This window comes from Sodiomyces alcalophilus (assembly GCF_042370955.1).
Source record: "Sodiomyces alcalophilus JCM 7366 unplaced genomic scaffold ACRALscaffold_5, whole genome shotgun sequence".
Lineage (NCBI taxonomy): Eukaryota > Fungi > Ascomycota > Sordariomycetes > Glomerellales > Plectosphaerellaceae > Sodiomyces > Sodiomyces alcalophilus.
This window is the reverse complement of record NW_027263536.1, coordinates 2,612,085-2,632,065: the sequence shown is the minus strand read 5'-3', so window position 1 is coordinate 2,632,065 and position 19,981 is coordinate 2,612,085. Positions and strand designations below refer to the sequence as shown.

The window sequence follows — 19,981 nt, the reverse complement described above, 5'->3', positions numbered from 1 at the left end:
ATGATCGTAAATCGTTTAATCGCCCGAATAGTCTTTTAATATTAGATTAATTTAATCCCTCGGGTTAATTAAAGGTAGTGGCTATAATGATTCGGATAATATTAATTAAGACCGATAGTTCTATTTTATAGCTGTTTGCCACTAATTAAGGCCTCTCTACAGAATCCAGTTCCTTATACTTTCCAATTTATATATCTAACCTATTACTGCTACTGCTGCTGCTGCTACTGTTGTTATTGTTATTGTTATTGTTATTGTTATTGTTATTGTTATAATTGACGGATCAGGTTATTAGTTCGATTAAAGCCAGCCGTAGCAGTAATTACTCCTCTTGCACCGCGCCCACGGCCACGAGTATCTTCGTCTTATTGCTGTTGTTGTTGTTGTGGTTGTTGTTGTTATTGCGAGCCTTATGCCACCTCCTCCTGCCGAGCCACCGCCCGTTACTCTTTAAGCTCCTATTCGGTGGGCTTATAGGCGCGAGTCCTTTATTTGCGTGATCGTAAAGCGCTATCGCGTTATTGATTGACGTTGTTGATTGACGTTGTTGATTAACGATATCTTGATGTGTTGAATTGATGTGGTAGATTATATATGTACTTTGTGCGTGGTCCAGAAAATAAATGTAATTAGCCAGAAAGGTGGGTCCATAAGAACTATAGTCGGAATATCCAAGTGGTATAGTCGGAATATCTAGTCTCTATATATAACGTGTATTATAATTATATATACTAGTATAAGATAGCTATAGCTAACATCGTGGCGTATATAAACTATTACACGGGCTCGTATAACCTTCCTAATTAGGTTTAAGACGCTTATAAATAATAGATAGGCCGCTTATAAATAGTAGAACTCCTCGACTAGTATATATAAGGTTCTATATTATATCAGATCCGGATTATTATACGCCGCCGGGTATATATATGGTTACTATATCAGACTATCAGACACTTATTCCTAAGGTCCCTAATAAGCGCGAAGGGCTATATTTAAAGAGCCACGTTATATACTGCTCCGACTACGGAAGGTACTTCTAATAGATATACTATAGTGTTTTTCCCCTCTTTATAAGTATAAATTTAATATCGTAGACTTATACTCTCTTATAGTCTATAATAAATAAAAGTTAGACTTAGTACGATATTAGTGTCCTGATAGTTATACGCCCGGCGCTCTGGTAATACGCCTCTATTCCGGTAGATCTAATAGTTCTAAGCTCTAAGCCTGTCTCTTTTAAAGCCCTTTGTTAAGAGCTCTCGACTAAATAGAGCGTCTCTTTTTAAGTCCCTGCTCTGTTACGGATAGAGTCGTCTATTAGCCTATCCGCCTGTCTATTATCACTAACCCCTTTAACTGCCTATATTAATTCCTCCTCCTTATTTTTTTTCTTTCTCCTTCTTATCTAATTAACTACCGTTTTATGCCGTTATAATAGATTCGGTTATACTACTCTCCTCTAAGAACTAGTATTACAGGTATCTATAGGTAATAGAAGTCGCCCTTCTCTTAAGAGGTTAAAGAGCTCGTGGACCCGGATCTTAACGATAATAACCGTCCACAACGCCTCTAAAAGATTGACCCCCTCTCGAAAGCAGTAACAGTAAGTAGGACTAAGGATATAAGCTATAGCTCTATGCCTATAACGAATATGAACAGGAAAAAGCTGCGATTAAAGCGGTACTAGACTATATCATAATAACCGTGAACTGGAGCCTTACGGAGTCCTATGCTAGCAAGAATGACTTAAAGAGAATCTTATAATTCTAAAGACACGCCTTAAACTTATTAACGCCGCCCAAAGATCACTTATTAAGCACCGTTGGAAGAATTATATATAGACTATTAGGAACATACGTTACTAATGCTGGCTTAACGACTCCCGTAACTTATATAAAAAGGCAAAGAGGTATTAGGTTCGCGCGATCGATTCGAAGATAGATTAGCTTAACACATGTTTTAATGTGATTAGATCGACTTCCGCGGAGTAGTCGAAAGCCCGGTATTCTATAATACTAACGGCAAAGAATAAGGCTAAACTACCGGATATTAAGACCGTTATTAACCAATATACTACCTGGTTACTCGTTATAGGCACCTTCTATATTTAGATCAGAGGCCGAGATCGTTATTATTCGCTATAGCTATATTCCCCAGAAAGGATAAATAGGTTAATAACACAATCGTTAATTAGATCGCTAAAAGGGTCGTTAACAGAGTTAGGGCCCTAAACAGGAATTTATTTACAATTACTATAAAATGGAAAACCTGCACCTACTATAGACTAATTTAGACCTGCCTAAATTTTAAGCCGGCCTAGAGAGGGAAGTCCTTTAAGATATCCAGGGAGATAAAAGAACGCTATAACCGGATTATCGCTAGCTAGGATAATAAACCCCGAAAGAGGGTCTATACTAACCTTAAAATGCACGCTGGAAATAAGGGAAATAAGAGTCAATACAAGTCGTCCTTAAAAGACTCTTCTAAGGATTTATCTAATTTTATAGGCACCGGGAGCGCCGGTTCTTCGGACTCGGATTCGAATAATAGAAACACATTATACGGTATATATAGCGTTTTATTAATAATAGCTAGAGCCTCTATTATTATTATTATTATATATTACGCTGTTTTTACCTAACTATATAGGCTAGCCTTCTAGGCGACAGTCCTTCTCTAATTTAGGAGGGGGGAAAACCAGTTAGGACGAAATCCCCTCCCCTCGTATAGTATGGTTTAGGTGCCCTAGGGCAACTCCTATAATAGCACTAAGCGGCTATATAATAGCTCGGTGCATGTTCCCGATCTTACCTCTGGTATAATAGCTAAGGGGGTATCTATTATCGGGCCTATAATTTACACGTATTAGGGCGATATATTACTACTCCGGTGGCCCTACGGCCCCTCCTAGCCCTATTCGTTCTGTATTATATAGCCGTCTTTATTATATTCCTCCTTTATATAGTCTCCTCTATCCTATATACCCCCAGGTAGGGTACAGTTATCCTACACCGCCGCTCCGCCTATCCCTAAATGCCTTATAGCAGGCATCGGAATAGCGATTACACCTATCTTCTGTTATAGCCGCCGGGCTATAGGAGCCCTTTTAATAGAAAATTCTTTTTTAATCTTCTTCCCTTTCCCTTCTCTCTCTTCTACTTTAAGCTATCCTATTAAAGTAAGCTCGGAATTATCCTTATGGATAGACCATGTTATCTATATACCCGGTTTTAGTCTATTTCGTTCTAACTAATACCTATTAATCTAAATAATCTCTATTATTCACTAAGCTGCCGATAACGGCGCCTATAATACTATCGATACCCCCGCCCCGCGCAGCCCTATAGGTAAAAGAAATATACATTCTCCGTCTATTATCTCTGCGTGTATAGCGCGTTATAACGAAAGGAAAGTTCGTAGACTTTAGTTAAGGAAAGATGTTATAGAAAAGGCTTAATGGCTTAGTATCGCAGAGTAATCGCAGTATAATCGTTAACTAAGCGCTGACTTTAGACTAAGACTTCAACTTAAGAGATTAAACTGTATCCCTTAACGTGCGTATAAGATAGGTTCGGATCGGTGGTCCATGCGCGGCTATCGGTCCGACTATACGCCGATAGGTCTACGATTATCTTATTATACTGCCCCCCCCCTCTAACGAGTCTGGTCCCGTAGACTCGTATTATCGTGATGCCTTTAATTACGCGTTTATCGCGATTAATTATCTCTATCTGGTTCTATTTCTATACGAGCCCTTATTAAAAACCTGTAAGGAAAAAAGGTGGCCGCTCTTTTATTTACCTACTCCTCGGCGTTCTATCGCCGATTGTATACCTCGTGATTTATCTGAATATTACTATAGAAACTCCGCGATACTTATTATTATTGCCTATAGTTATCTAACCTTTCGCGGATATTATACCTAGCCTTAGGTAACCGTTTAGCGATAAGTATATAGTTCCGTCACGTAATTCTCCTTACAGTATTTCGATCTTCTCTCTATAACTATCTTCCCTTATTATAATCGCCGACTATACAGCGACTATCTAGCTATTCTATCGTTATTAATCCTCGCACCCTAACCCTTATCGCTAATCGATTATTATATTATTATCGGTTAATTTATAAGTCGTAATTACTCTTCGCGAGCTATAGTATAATCCCCATAAAGGTTAGGAATCTATTATTAGGGATAAAGCTCCCTGTTTATTTTATGTTTCCCGGCTAGATTTATATATTAGTATTAATTGCCTTAATAAAGCCGGTGATAGCACGGGCGCTAGTCGCTATGTTACCTACGCCCAGGGCTATTAATAATATATCGCTATAAGTTCGCTAAGCCCTTAGCGTTTTCCTATACTAATTAAACTCTAGATCCCGGACTTTATACTAGGTGCTTCTTAGTTACTATAGAATAGCAGTAAGCGTATTTATATAATAGATAATAATTTAACGCCGATAGCTCGCCGCCACTCCTATAAGCGTATCTCTAAGGCCTATAGTGGTTCCGTATAGTTATAGACCGCGGTAAGAAGAAGCTTACCGCTAAGAATATAAGTTTTCTTTTAAATCGCCGAATATTTAGCTATATTCTTAATAGTTAGTAGTTATAGGTAATGAGTTTAGATAAGATCTTATCCCTGTGATCTATAATAACGGTTAACTTTATACACCGTCTTAGTCGTATTAATAACGCTAAGGCGTCGGCGTTACTCGACTCGACCCGTCCTCCTCGCAAGGGCGACCTCCGCGATATTAAGTCGCTTATTTCTTTTATTAAGAACTTAGCGGCGAATAGTTACTACCTATTTAACTATAAGGACCGCCTCTAAGGCCTCGAGGCGTTCCTATCTTTAGATAGGCTCGCTAACCTCTTAGCGGCTATTAATAATCCTCGATGCCCCGCTTTAGTATATTATTTTACTAGTCGCTCGGCGGCCACTCGCTATAGCTATACTACCTCTATTGATAACGATAATAATCCTTTTACTAATAGCTCTAATAAGGCTATTAAGCCCGTCCCTTATCCCGCTACGGCTTATCCCCGCTATCCTGCTTATTATCGAGCCTCCGCCGCTTTATCGGTTACTTTAGCTCCCCCTAATAACGCCGAGTACACGCCGCCGACCCCTGCCTCCTCTAATAAGGAAGATATCCCCTGTCGGCGTATTCGCACGCCGCGTCGCTATATACCCGCCGCCTAGTCGGCCACTAATAACGACAATACTAACACCGCCGTGGATAAGACAGACTTCTATGGCTTTAGTAACTAATTTCTTTTACTTCGCTAAGCAATAGCTGGTAATAATATCGCCCGAAATAGTATTAAACTTTATTATAATAGTTTATAATTGTAGGGCTAGTCGGGACTCGACGCCCTTTATTTAGTTACTAATAAGGAAAGGTTATTATAACCTACGAATTAAGTTCTTATTTTTATATCCAACGACCCTTTAGCGCTTTAGACTATCTTATAATCGTCCCACTTTTTATATATATACTTTTTATACTTCTAATACCTTTTCCGGATCCCTAGAGCGTTTTCTAAGTAGTCCTCTACTTCCTAGGTAATATACTCTACCGGCTAACCTGCCTACTTTATAAAGTAAAACGTTTTCCCTTATTCTTCCTTATAACTAACGATGTCTTTTACCTCCTATTTATCTTACTCCTCCGCTAGAAGCGGGAGATCCATTACCGATAGCTTTACGGCTAATCGGTCTTTCCACGGTTCTAATAAGGATACCGAGAGTATATCGTGTATCCTTATATACTATATAGAAAGGCGAACCCTATACGCCTACTCGCTAATCCTCTTAGTTACTTATACTCGAATATATCGCGGTGCTAGCTTCGACTCCTACTAGAATCGGAAGTTCTTCGTAGATAGTCTAATAACATCGCCTACCTTATACTACTACGGTTAATAGCGCTTATTATAATACTAAGCCTAATACTCTATAGTATACGCCTAGTATTCGCGGGCCTTCCGCTAAACCTCCGCTAGCTTCTTAATATATTCCTAAATGCCCTATATCCGGGTATCGTCCCTAAGGCGAATATACTTTATTATATATAGATAATACCTATATAACGCTTTATAAGGCGAGATACTAAGCGAGGAATACTCGCTATTATTATAAGCGAACCCGGCTTTTAATAACTAAATAGGCCACTATATTATCGCGTTACCGGCGATTATTCGTAGGTACTTAATCAGGAACTAATACGTTTATTCCGTCTAACTATCCGTCTATAGGTAGTATATAGTAAATAATCGCTAAGCGTTCGCCCGCTTATAGCAGAAATCTATCTAAAACTAACTAATAAACAGCTTATCCCGGTCTATTACTATACCCTTTAGGCTATTAAATTAGCACTTAATCTCCTTATATAGCAGCGCCGCTAACTAGGGTGCTATTAGGTCCTTTTATATAGGAATTAATAAAGCGTTTTTGATATACCGGTTAACGATTATTAGGATAGCGTTATATATTTACTCGTTAGCCCCTTTTATAGATAGTAAACCCGTAATAAAATCTATACTAATCTCCTAGAACGGATATATAAGTAATGGTGGCGTTTATAGCTAACCGCATAGCTTATATCGCGGTACCTATCCCCCCTTACCATACCGTATATACGGCGATATAATTACGAACGTCCGCTATTAAGTCCATACAATAAAACTTTCTTAAAATTAGCTTAAGTATCTTATTCGCTCCTATATACCCCGCCCTAGGGTTATCGTGATACTATCGCAGGACCTCCGCCCTTAAGAAGCCTTATATAGGCAGTACTAACTATCCCTTAAATAATAATATCTCCTTTTCTCTAAGAGAGTACCCCGCTCTCTTTCCGGTCCCTTAGCGAATTTTCTTAATTAAGGATATATAATCCGGGTTAATAGTCTATAGCCCTCTAACCAGATCTTCTAGTTCCTCGCTAATAGTACTCTAACCTGCTATTCTATTCCTAGCTAGCTTTTTAGTTATAGACTATAGGATATACTAATCCAGTATTATAGTAATCCTAGCCTTAGCCTTAGGCGTTAGTAATATCTTATTAGCGACCCTTCGCTAGGTAATCGCCCTATACCTCGCGTTTTATATTCGGGAGTAAGTAATAGTAGTAATGATAACACGCCGGGTACCGTTAATAGGACGTAGGGGTTTTAGCCCTCTTCCGTCGTTCTCTTTTAAGCTAGGTAGGGTCCCCTCTTATAGAGTCTATAACCGCTTACGTTTATTAGGCCTATATTCGGGTAGCGTTACCCGTATAGCTTAAATATATATAATTTTTACTATATTACTTATTAGTGTAAGGTATATACTTATAATCCGTTAATAGACGCCTATCGGGAGGTCGCTAACTAATTGAAATCTTTATAATAAGGTAGGAAGTATATTATTATATAGCGTCTCGTCTACTATATAATCCGGCTATCTTAATAAACCGTCTAAGTATAACCTATAATTATTCGCGTAATACATAATATTATTATATTCTAGCCACGGTTTTCGTAAGAATATATCCTGATCTAGTCCTTTTACGATATAGGCGAATACTTATTATATATAGCCGCTAATCTCGAGCTTAAACGCGGCGATCCTGGCGCTAGTGGCTAGCTTAGACGTATCTAAGAATCCTTTTAGTAGTTATCTCCTTTTATCGATTAATAATAATTAAAGTCTTTAGGTAAAGCGTTTATTTATAGTAGCGTAGTAGTTATAACCCGTATCTATAAGAGTATATATATATCTTTTATTTACTCGCGTTAATATTAGGGCTAAGTCGCTGCTAGCTAGGTGTTTAAACGCCTCCTACTCCCGCCGTAGAGCGGCTACCGGCTTTAACGCCTATTTTTATATTAGAGCTATTCTTTTCCCGACTCTTTATTATCTAAACCGTCTAAACTCGCGGCGATATTACTATCCCCGGCCTATACCTTCGCTACGCGGGCGCCCTTAGCCTTACCCTTATCCCGGGACTTATAGTTTATACGAATATATCCCTTTTTCCTATAGCCCTAGTACTCCTGGTTATTATAAGGTCGGTCTATAATTATATTAGGCCGGACCTAATTAATCCCGCTTATCGCGATATCTTTATCGGCGTCGGTTTCTTAGTTCCGGGTTCGGTTCGGTATATAAGTATTCCGGCTAGTTAGGCTTAGTCCTTCTAGCCTCTAGGCGATACTCTAGACCTTAATAACCTAGCTTATATAATCGTAGGGTAACTTCGCGGTGACTAGGGCGGTATATAGCTTCTAGCTTAGGGCTCCCTTTAGGAAGGTAATCTTCGCTAAGTCTGCTTACTCGCTGCTACCTGCTTAGGTAATCTGTTTTTCGAATTTCGGTAGGAACTACGAAAAGGTTTACTCTTTATATTATCTAAAAGAATATAGCGCGAAGGCCGCGCGAGGCTATTTATTCTGGTCTTTATATATACGGTCTAGGTAGGTAAGGAACGACTCTAGGTCGCGGGTACCTCCTAGCCCCCTAACAGCGTAGAAGGCTAATACCACTTATTAGGCACTCCCTTCTAAGTATAAGTTAATATAGTACTATATTTTAGCTCGGTTATTAAATAAGTGTTTATTTAGTAGGAGCTTATCACGTATTTACTACGATTAGGTAGCATACTCCGTTTATCTTCCGCTAAACTTCACGGGGTATAGTAGGGGCTTAGTACGTAGCGGCCATAGTTCGCTTAGCTCCTATAGGACTATAATCTAGGGGGGAGTAAAGGTTACTAGGGTCGGAGGACCTGCTACCGACTTAGTAGGCGTGTTTATAGGGGCTCCCTCTAAGGGGGGCGCGAGGTTAGGGGTAGGTTATTATAGGGTCTAGACGTTCGCGAGACTATTCGTAAGTCGTTAGAGTAGCTCTTATTATTAAGCTATCTATTCCTATAAGGGACCGAGCGTCGTATTAATAGCCTCGGTAATCCTTTTATCTCTCTACTTAGCTAGCTTAGCGGGGTTTATAGGACCGCCGCCGCCTAACGGCGTATTCGTATCTAACTCTATACTAATATAGCGCGTGGGGTTCGCTAAATTCTAGCTATATAAGCGGCTGGTTATAGGTTAATTATACTAAATAAGGCTAAATAATTATATTAGCTAGAATTAAGGAAAGGAAAGGAAAAGGTCTATAGAGGAGCGCAGGATTTACTAGGTTTATACGAATCTACGGTAAGGGTAATACGAGGTCTAAGCGTTAGTCCTGCGCGCTGATTAGCGGTTCCGGCCTTATGCCGGAACTATATATTCGAGGGGTTAACCCGTGATAATCTGCTTTTATTATAGAAAATATAGGAGGTAGGACGTAAGTCTAATATCGTCGACTACTATAAAGGATATACGGCGGCCGAGAGGGCGGCCGCCGGGGCTTCCAGCCGGTATAGCTCTATACCGCTACCGCCGCCGCTACCGACTTTATTATTATTATTATTATCACCGCTGCCGCTACCGACGTTATTATTATTATCACCGCTGCCGCTACCGACGTTATTATTATTATCGGTAGCTTTAATATTACTACCGACTTTATTATTATTATCGGTAACGGCGGTCCTTTTCCTTTTATTTTTAGACCTAATTTTCTCCACGGCGCCTTATAGGTCCGGTCTATTCTAAGGGACTTTTCTATAAGCCTCCTAATAGAGTCGTTAGCTTAAAAACCCTCTAGTGCTAACTCTAGGAATAGGATCTAGTAGCCCTATAGATCGCGGCCGTGACGGTAGCACGCGGGGCACTCGTCCTTATTAAAGAGGGATTACCTACGCTTAGAGCTTATACAGTTAGTTAACTTTCCTTTAGCATTTATAATACGGCCCCGCTAGGCTCCGCTCCGGTTAGCCCTCCCGGCTTATTATAACCTATTATTATCGTTACCTAGTTTTAGGGCCGGGAAGGCTATAGTTCTATGGCTTTATATAGGTAGCGCGTTAAGTTATTCCGCCGCCTTTTTTCTTTCCGCTATAAGGGTTATCGCCGTCATTATTTTAAGATCTAGCGTTATTTCCTTTATATCCACTTAGTTACCTAGGGTAGGTCGTATAGCGTTAAAGAAATCGTTAATCTAAATCTCCTGGGAGTTATTATATATCCCGATATCGTGATAGTCCTATAGCCGGTCCTGCTAATTATCTAGCTAAGCGGCCACCTTCCTTAGGTTAGTAGGCGGCTTATTCTTATAAAGGTCGTAGCTCTTTTAGGAGTTCTTTATACGAGTTATGATATATAGCGCGGTATCGGCTTATATAGCTATAAAGATCTTTTTAGGAGTTATGCCGTTTATTAGGGCCTTCCGTCTCTTCCTTATAATAGACTTTTCTACCCACTTAAGTATACCGTTAATACCCTTCTAATAGGTCTTATAGTCCTTACGATCCTCTTGGTATCGACGGTAGTCTTTAGTATAGGCGGCTTTGCCTGTGGCCGTTAGCTCGGAGATATTAATAGGGTGCCCGTTAACATTAGCGATGGAGGCGTAGGAGATAAATTCGGGACGGGTAGCTTACTATAGCCGAGGGACTGGATCGTTAGGGCGTAGGAAGTCCTAGACGCCGTTACTACAGGCCCTGACTTTATAAAGGCGTTGCCATAGCTCCTAGTCTTCGTGGCTGATATAAATAGTCGTGTTAGAGGTTATCGTTATAGCTATAGCAGCTTAGCGTAAATAGCCTTAATAGGTTATTAAGCAAAAAAGGAGACTCTTAATTATTATAAATAGCGTATAACTTAATTACGTAGAATAAGCGATCGATTTATTAATTTAATTGACTCTATAGAAATCTCTAATCGTTATGCTAAAGTCCTGCCCTTATTCCTACGGCAGGTCCACTCCTACTTTCGGGCCCGGAATAACCTGTTCCGAACCTGCTTTAGGCCAGCCTATACGGCAATAGACTCTTGTCTTCTCTTCTCGTGTTTTAGATTACTAATCTTATATAGTAATAATTAAGCTATCAATGCTTTATTAATATTATTGATATATACAGGCTAGTATAAAGATATATATATCTTTATGCTTCTTATTCTTCTGCCTATAACTATATATTAGTTATTAATAGCAGATATTAACACCCCCTCGTAAGCTAGACAATCTAGCTTAGATAGCATTTATTGCTAAATTAATAGCTGCTAAAAAGGGTATTAAGGCTCTTCTTTTCGACTTTATTTTTTTTATACAAAGAATAAGCCCATAGCATTTTAGGCATACTATAGGGGAAGAAAGTATTTTAAAAACCCCTTTTTGATATAAGAAAAACTCCTTAAAAGGCACATAATTCTTTAACTTAGGCAAAAACCCTTATAATAGGGAGAAAATACCCTCAGTATAATAGTAGGAAAACCTATAGGGAAACCCTATATAGGTAAAAAACCTACTTCTGAAGTAGAACTCTTATAATCTAAGTAAGAGATTTTATGACTTTTTAAGATAGGCAAAAAATTTAAAAATCCTTATACCTAGGTAAAAGCCCTATAATTTAGGTAAAACCCTTCTAGGTTAGAATATAGGAAATTAATATATTGAAAATCCATATAGTGGGAAACCCTAGAAAGGTAAGAACCCACTACCCCCCTGATTTACTAGCTTATATACCAGTTATGGTCTTATGTTATATAGTTAACAGCCCTGGTTATAATGATATTACCGTATTAAATATACGGTTATTATATTCCTATTATAATATAGATACTAACAGCGATTGGATTATCTGCTAATATCTTTATGATTTTTAGGGATTAAGTAAATCTGTTAGCCCCCTTGTGATCTTATAAGATAATAGAAGGTTAATTAGCTTTTCTATCCCATAATCTGAAATAAGATCCTCTTGAGTATAGATATTGAGAACCCTTAGGCAGTAACCGAATATATATATACGTCTTATACAGACTATATCAGGATAGGATTTTGCCTTAGCCCTCTTTTTAAAGCTATAAAATGGTCTTTTAACGGGTTACTTTAATACCTAGTATATAGATACCGTATAGACTGATCTCGGTCTATTTTGCAGCACTAGGTAATGTAAAGCACCTATTTCCTGTTAATATATTCTATATCGGCCTTATATACTTCTTTGTATAAAAGAAAATAAAGTATTTGTTTGAGTAGTAATACAGGTATATGCCGTTAAAGACTTGAGTTATATACTACTATAACCTTTAGGTCGTATCGGCTTATACCTCTCTTTCGGAGCTAATAGTAGCATCATAACCTGAACTGGTCTTTTAAAACTCCCTGTAGATAGGGATAGAACCTTTAATAAGTATATAACTTATTATTTAAGTCTTTTTATAGCAGGACTTATGATGTTTTAGGCAGCTTTACTTTAGGCGATGTTATATTCCCTAGAATATTAGGAATTGTATTAAGAATTTATGCTAGTGATACAGGCTTTTTTATCGCCTGAATAATGCCTTGTATTTTAGCCTGTAATAACGGCTTTAAGCCTTATAATAGTCATAACGACTATTAGGCTATATAGATAACTTAATACCTAATTCAGTATGAATATACTGTATAGCGTATATTAGCTGCTTTGCGTATATACTCGTTGTTTAAGTGTGCAGCAGATTATAGCTATATAATATCCAACCCAGATAAACTCTAAGGATATAGGTTAACCTATCGCGATATGCTTTATAGGTGATTAATTATAGTTTTAAGGCACGAAAGTGCCCGTTTTCAAAACTATATATATAACCCACCGGGCCTTTATATTGGCTTTCCGGTATAAACGCATTTAATATATCTTTTAGACCTACCACCCCCCTTAAGGTGTATAGGCAGCGTTATATCCCCTTTAGGGGATAGTATATATAATATACGAGGTATTCCAGGTTTTTCTTCGAATCTCAGCTTCTATAGCCTCTATCCTTTATAATTCATTCGGGCTTTTATAGGCTTTGCTTTAGATAGCTAGTTTGTATATAATTCGCAGCAAAGAGTAAATACTCCATAATAAACTTCTACAGACTTCCTTAAGGGTATCTTCTGATTAATATAGTAAGGCCTTATCTTTAGATTGTAATCTGATCTTTAGGACTTAGAGATAAAGTCCTTATACCTTTCCTTTTTAGAGAAAGATAGAAGCACCACTCCTAGATATCTAGAGTGTATCTGGAATTTGGAAATGCCTTTTTACCTCTTATATTTAGATATATAGAGGAATTTTAACGATTCTATTAATACGGCGGGTCTTTTAATAAGAGACTAAGTCTTAGTTAGAGCCCTAATGCCACTATAGGTCGTAGCCCTTTGAATAAGTTTTGGTGTTATTATTATTCGTCTTCTTTAGATAGATGAATTTTCTTTTGCAGTATCGCTTTTAAGGGGAAGTCATAGTCTATTATTCCTAACTTTAGAATAATTAAATCAGACTCCTTACGCTGCTTTAAAGACTTTCGGTTATCTATATAATAAAATATAAACCGATTATTATATATATACGCTTTTAAGATCGTTATTATTTTAAATAGAAACCGAACTCCGTATAGTTATATAAGCCTGTTTATAGACCACGTAAGAATCGTACTTCTGATTTTCTAAGATTAAGGTCCGTATAATATTATACGTTATAGGCTAATACGAAATATCAGGCTTCTTAATTTAAAAGACACTTTATAGTTTTATGATTAAATTAAGAGGATAAGCTTAAAAGTATTTACCCTCAAGGTATTTTTTAAACCTACATAGAAATCCAGGTCTTAACCTTTATAACCATACTAACCATAGCTTATAACTTCAGGTATATAGTTTATGCGTATAGGGGACTTTTATAGGTAGAACGTCTATAATAAGACGTCTTAGTGAAGAGAGTACTTCGCGGCCCCGAATTGCTTTTACGCGATACAGTTCTTATATTTTCAACCCCTTCTGTGGATATAATTAATCCTTTAGCAAAGTAGAGTATTTTAAGTAAACTATCAAGGCCTTAGGTGGAATAACCTGACCTTATATGCTTTAAGTACATAAAGTCCTTTAAATAAAAGCCTTTCTTTGCTTTTATATTACTGTTTCTACCTGGTCTATTATTGAATATATAAGTCCTAGACCTTTTAAAGGTAGACTTAGATCTATTTATAGATATATAAATCCTAGATCTTTAATACGTTCTTTGCTTTGTTCTTCTTAAGATATAGAAATCTTAGACTTTTAATATGGATAGTTATAAGGTTTATTGAAACCATTATAGGCATAGATATATTATATATCTAAGGAGTTATAAAATAATATTATTATTAAGTCTTTTATTTCTTATAAAAGGAATATCCAAGTGGTCGTTTAAAAGGACTATGTTCTTAGTTCTTTAAGGCTATATACTCCTTATAGATATGTCAATACTATAAGCCTAGTACCCGCTTCTGCTATTGATAGGATATAATAGATATAAATAATGCCTTTTTTAGATAGAAGTAAAGTAACTTCACTATTAAAACAGTAACTCTGTTTAATATTATAAGGCCACTAAGATAATACTTCGTATTATTTAATTCATTAACGGGTTTTATAACCAGTTTATTATAAATACTGGAAGATTTTACCTCTTCTATTTCTTCCGTAATATCCATCGCTTTTTCTTGGGTAGGTATAGTAAATAGAATAATTATGCCAATATTGGAATCACTAGTAATAATACGAGGACTATCCAGATATTATAGTCATTAAGACGTTAAAGTTATATTATATTCTGAATTTATAGAGGCAAGATTTATAATCTTTCTATCTCCTTCAGATATTAAACTCCTTATTAGATAAAGATATAGATCCTTTTTTATCTTATTTAGGTAAGAGGTATATAAGGTCTTTATTACCCCTTTCCTTTTTTAAGAAAAATAGGAGCGAGGCTTAAAGATTTACAGTCTTTATTACCTCTTTTCTTTATTAAGGAAAATAGGATTAAGGCTTAAGAACATAAAGTCTTTATTACCTCTTTTCTTTATTAAGAAATATAGGAGCGAGGCTTAAGGCCTTAATACTTCTTCAAAGGCCTTTTCTTTTAAACTGTTTATAACTTAACCCCCCTTAACCTAAGAGGTATTAGGGTATTATTTAGGGTATATAACAAAGCAGAGATATCTTGCTTTAAAACAGTTATTATTATATGCTTTTTCCTTTTATATCTTTTCGTTTTAAGGATTCTTAAGGATTTATTTTAACTACTTCTCTTATTAAGAAGTAAGGTAATAACCGTTAACTGCTTCTCCCTATTAAGAAGTATAGTAATAACCGGACTTACTTCTACTTATTAATTAATATCGATATATAAAGTTATAGACTTATTAAGAGTACTCTTAGTACTCTTAGAATAGTATAATAAAGAGCTTATATAGTTACACGATTATTTCCTTTACCTTTATACAGAAAGATATTAAGTTAAGAATAATTCTTAGCTGCTAGGTTTTGTAAAGGAATATAAAAGTGTTAACCTTTATATTACTCTTTTAGAATTATAGAGTATAGCCTATACTTACTATCTATTATAGGTTTAGTTATATTTATAACTTTAAGTCTTTTACCATAATCGTAGATAATAATCTACTATAGTATAGAGACTCTTCTTTCCTTTCTTATGCTTTTATAATTAAGGGAATAACTTAAAGTTATGATTTCCTTAATAAGCTTTCTTTAATAGAGAGAAGTGTCTTAAATAATCTTAATAACCACGAAGTTCTAAGAGATAAGAAATCTCTTTTATAACTTCGTTATTCTTTATTATTCCCTAATATATTTAGGAAAAGGAAGACCTCTTATATACTCTATGAATAGAGTAATAGATAATGAATCTGGAACTAAAAACGGTTTATAAAATGGTTAATTATTATAGATAATATCTAAGTAAAGACTTTTATTTAACTATAGCTAAGTATTTAAACCACCTTTATAAGCCACTTAATAAAGCCACGTAAAATATAGTATAAGTGGCGTAACGGTATACTTATAGCTCTTTTTTACCCGTTTAATACCTGGTCTTATTTTTGCTTTATCTGTTTTTTTCCTTATTTTATATCGGTTATTCGAATCGATCGTTTTACGGCTAAAAGTAAAGGAAAGGGATAACCTCTATTAGTCGGGAAGAGGTGCTAAGAGGCAAGAAAACGGGCGGAACCTTAATCGGTCGGAAAGGGGTATTATTAGTTAGAAAAAGCGGGCCGAACCGCGGTAGCAAATCCGAACGGATATAAGGTTTCTGATACGAAAATAAGCTTTTTAGTACGAAAGAGAGGGAAACCTCGAAGACAGTAAATATCCCCGGGAACAGGGGAATTCCCTAAAGGCAGGGAGAATTCCTGAAGACCGGGAATTCTAGTAAACGAGGGGAATTCTAGAAGAAATCTAGAAAATCCAGGAAAATTCCTAGAAAATCCTATAAAGAAAATAAGACTCCTAGAGATATCTAGGAGTAATAGACGGGTCCTAGGAAGTTCTGGGAAAGCCAGCGAGTTCCAGGAAGTCCTGAAAAGAGAGGCCGAGCCTAAGGAAGTTCTAGGAAAGGGGGAAACGTCTTCGGTTCTTCCTTTAACCTAGGAATCCTCGAGTAGCTAGAAGAGTAGCTAGAAAAGTAGCTGGAAGAGTAGCTGGAAGAGTAGCTGGAAGAGTAGCTAGAAGAGTAGCTGGAAGAGTAGCTGCAAGAGTAGCTGTAAGAGTAGCTGGAAGAGTAGCTGCAAGAGTAGCTGGAAGAGTAGCTGGAACGGTACCTAGAAGAGTACCTGGAAGAGTACCTGGAAGAGTAGCTGGAGAAGTAACTTAGCTAGAAGAGTGGTAGGCTTTCTAGGAAAAGACTCGTCTTCGAAAGGAGCTTCGAGACAGGATTATTATTAAGAGGAGCGGAAGAAAGGAGAGCTTTCCGGGCTTATAACCTGTTAATAATTCGAGATAATCCAGTAAGATATATTAGTTATCGTAGATAACTTCCGTATATATTAAGAATATAGTAACTAGCTTTTAAAAAGACGAAAGAGAGGAAGAGGGAGAGAAGAAGCAGATACATATAGAAAAGGAGTAAAGAAGAGAAGGATACTGTATTACGTAGTAGACTTAATATAAGCTTTCTACCTTACATAATAGTTTACTATTACATAGTAGACTGCGTTGCGTTACGCAATAGACTCTTATCTTCCCTTCTCGTATTTCAGATTACTAATCTTATATATTAATAATCCAGCCATAAATGCTTTATTAATATTATTAATATATATAGGTTAGTATAAAGATATATATATATCTTTATGCTTCTTATTCTTCTGCCTATAACTATATATTAGTTATTAATAGCAGATATTAATAATATATAGTACTATCTTCCTAATATAAAATCGTCGATTTTAGCTATGTTTTTAAGATATATAGTATCGTAATAACTACTATATATAGTAGAATAGATTCTTTACGTTCTATTAGCGTTAAAGCTATTATACTGGGCTCTATGCTTAGTATACCGGAATAAAAGGCAACGGAACAGCCCGGTAATAGTTATAATTATATTAACACGTAGTTAAATATACAGCCGGCTAGTATTATCGACTATAATATCTTTAGCAACAGTAAAGTATCCAAAGACGATATAAATAGTCAGAATACTACATTTCTATACTAATTAGTATTCCTAGACTAGTGCTAGTTTATCGCAGAAGCTCTTGTGAATAACCTAGAAGGACTATATAGAGCGCGAATTTTTTAAGTAGCTAGTCTCTGTCTATATCGATAACGCACTCTTTACTCCTAGCAATAAGAGACCTATAAAATAAACTGCTACAGTCGATATCCTGCCTTATATATAAGTAATATATCTAAGAGCTAATCTAATAGTCGGTGTAATAATATTAAAGCTAGATCGTAACAGAAAAAGAGCTATATATAGCGTTAACGCTTACCTATACGCCGGCCGTTAATAACCAGAACGATAGAACCGGTATAATTAAAGCGATTAATAAATAATAGACTATTATCGAGCTTACGTATAGTAAGGACGGCCGCTATATTCGTAAGCGTAAATGTTAAAATAAGTTAATAGTTTATTAAGAGAGATCTGGCCTAATACTACTATAACGTGTTAGAATATCGGTTATATATATAGACTAGATTATTATAACTGTTAATGATCGGTATCTACGCTAGCCTTTAATAGGATACGGCTTTGCCTAAGTTAGGAATAAGATGCGAATAGTAATATAGGCTCGCCTATACTTCGTAATAATTTACTTAATAACGCGTCTCCTATATCGTATTATCTTAGAGTAGCCGAGCCTGTTATAAAGCTTATTATAGCTAACCTCCTCTTATTATCAGTATATTCAAAGTCGCCTCTAAGTATGTAAGTATTTACCGAATACTAGGGCGATGTTATCGAAACATCAGACGGCTTTAGTAGAGTTATTATAGTGGTTAAATATATCACTTAAAATCCTGCTTATATCGTAATATTTAATGAATTAATAATAGAGGATAAAAGAGCGTATCTAATATAGTATAGTTATATTAGAGAAAATGTTAGAGATGGAGGTGGTATTATTCCTAGAAGTAGAAGGCAGAACTTTATAGACTCGGATTTTAATAAGTAAGTATTGCAAACAGAATATAACTCAAAGTACGTAATTACGTGTTAGATCTGTTAATTTAATTGACTCTATGGAAATCTCTGATCTGTATACTAAAAACCTGCCCTTAGTTCTGCTACAGACCTATCTCTATATTCGGAGCCGGAATAACTAGTTCCGTGCCTTTTACGGGCTAGTCTATATAATATACCCTCCTAACTAAATAGCTATTTAACGGCTACTTAGTTAAAGCTATTTATAGGCATCTTCGACATATATATCTCCTATTATATAACTAAATAGGTTATATAAATACAGTTATACTGGTACTGCTACGCAGCGCGGTCTTAGGACTCCGAGCTTCCAGGCCATTAGTCAATAGAGTAGGTGTAGCTTATATATCAAACAGGCTACTAGAAGGAGACTCCGATTAGTTATATTTATCCAAGGTATAGCCTATATACAGCTTAGCTTTTAGAGAGCGTATAGCTAGGAATAAAATCAATCTATATATCTATATAGCTCTGTTCGGTTAATTATAGCTTTATATTATAGTTATAAGCCCGGGTAGTAGTAGTATACCAGTAACTTCCTCTGCTCGTAAATACCGTTCCGAGCTATAATTCCTTTGTCCCTCCTCTATACTTGTTTTAGCGCTTATCCAGTTCTATCACTTATCACCTATTCCCCTATACCTACACCTCGCTTACTTCTCCTTTTAGGAGTACTATAGCCTATACCCTACAGATCGACTATAGGGTTAACGCTTCGGATATACCTAAGCTTATATATTCGAATCACTGAATCGACTAGTACTCTACGGTTAGAGGCCTGACTCGTATACTAGAGATATAGTATATAATTAATCTGGATAAACCTCATTACTCTACCGATATCCTGCTAGGGCTAAATCCTGTTTCCGAGCTTTAGATCTACGAGCACCTTATAGTCCGCGATAATAATACCGTTATTAAGGAGTTAACCGAAGATAAGGTTAAAGCAGCTCTGCTTAAGGTGCTATTATCCTTAGATTTAAAGAGAAAGAAATACTAACCCTTTATTAGGAAGCTCGAAGCAATCCTATATTTTATCAGGAAGACTACTAACACCATAGGCTTTGAGATAGCTATCGCTAAAGCTATCTCCGAGATATAGGTACAGCCGCTTATATCAAAGGTCCGCGAAGGTCGCTATCCTATTCGCTAGGTACTTAAAGCTCTTAATAATACTTACGCTCCTAGTAAGCTCGCTATACTTTCGATCATCCAGAATGATTATCGATTTATTCTACGCGACGCCTAACACGGACGCACGAATCTAGAGGCTTAGTATAAAGCTTAGGTCTATTAATTATCGTGCGCTAGAGACTATAGATAGAAGGAGGTTAACGGGACTTCAGTAATTCGCGAGTTTATACTAGCTATACACCAC

At 36.4% G+C, this 19,981-nt stretch overlaps 1 protein-coding gene across 1 annotated transcript; it reads right to left on the bottom strand.

Moving 5' to 3' along the window:
• Window positions 1-209: 209 nt before the first annotated feature.
• Window positions 210-651, bottom strand: ACRALDRAFT_2020568 (uncharacterized protein; the record flags this gene model as incomplete). Its single annotated transcript, XM_071020020.1, has 4 exons — window positions 210-224; window positions 338-409; window positions 544-561; window positions 601-651. The coding sequence occupies 4 exons, from the start codon at window positions 649-651 to the stop codon at window positions 210-212; spliced, it is 156 nt and encodes a 51-aa protein (XP_070874234.1).
• Window positions 652-19,981: the final 19,330 nt, after the last annotated feature.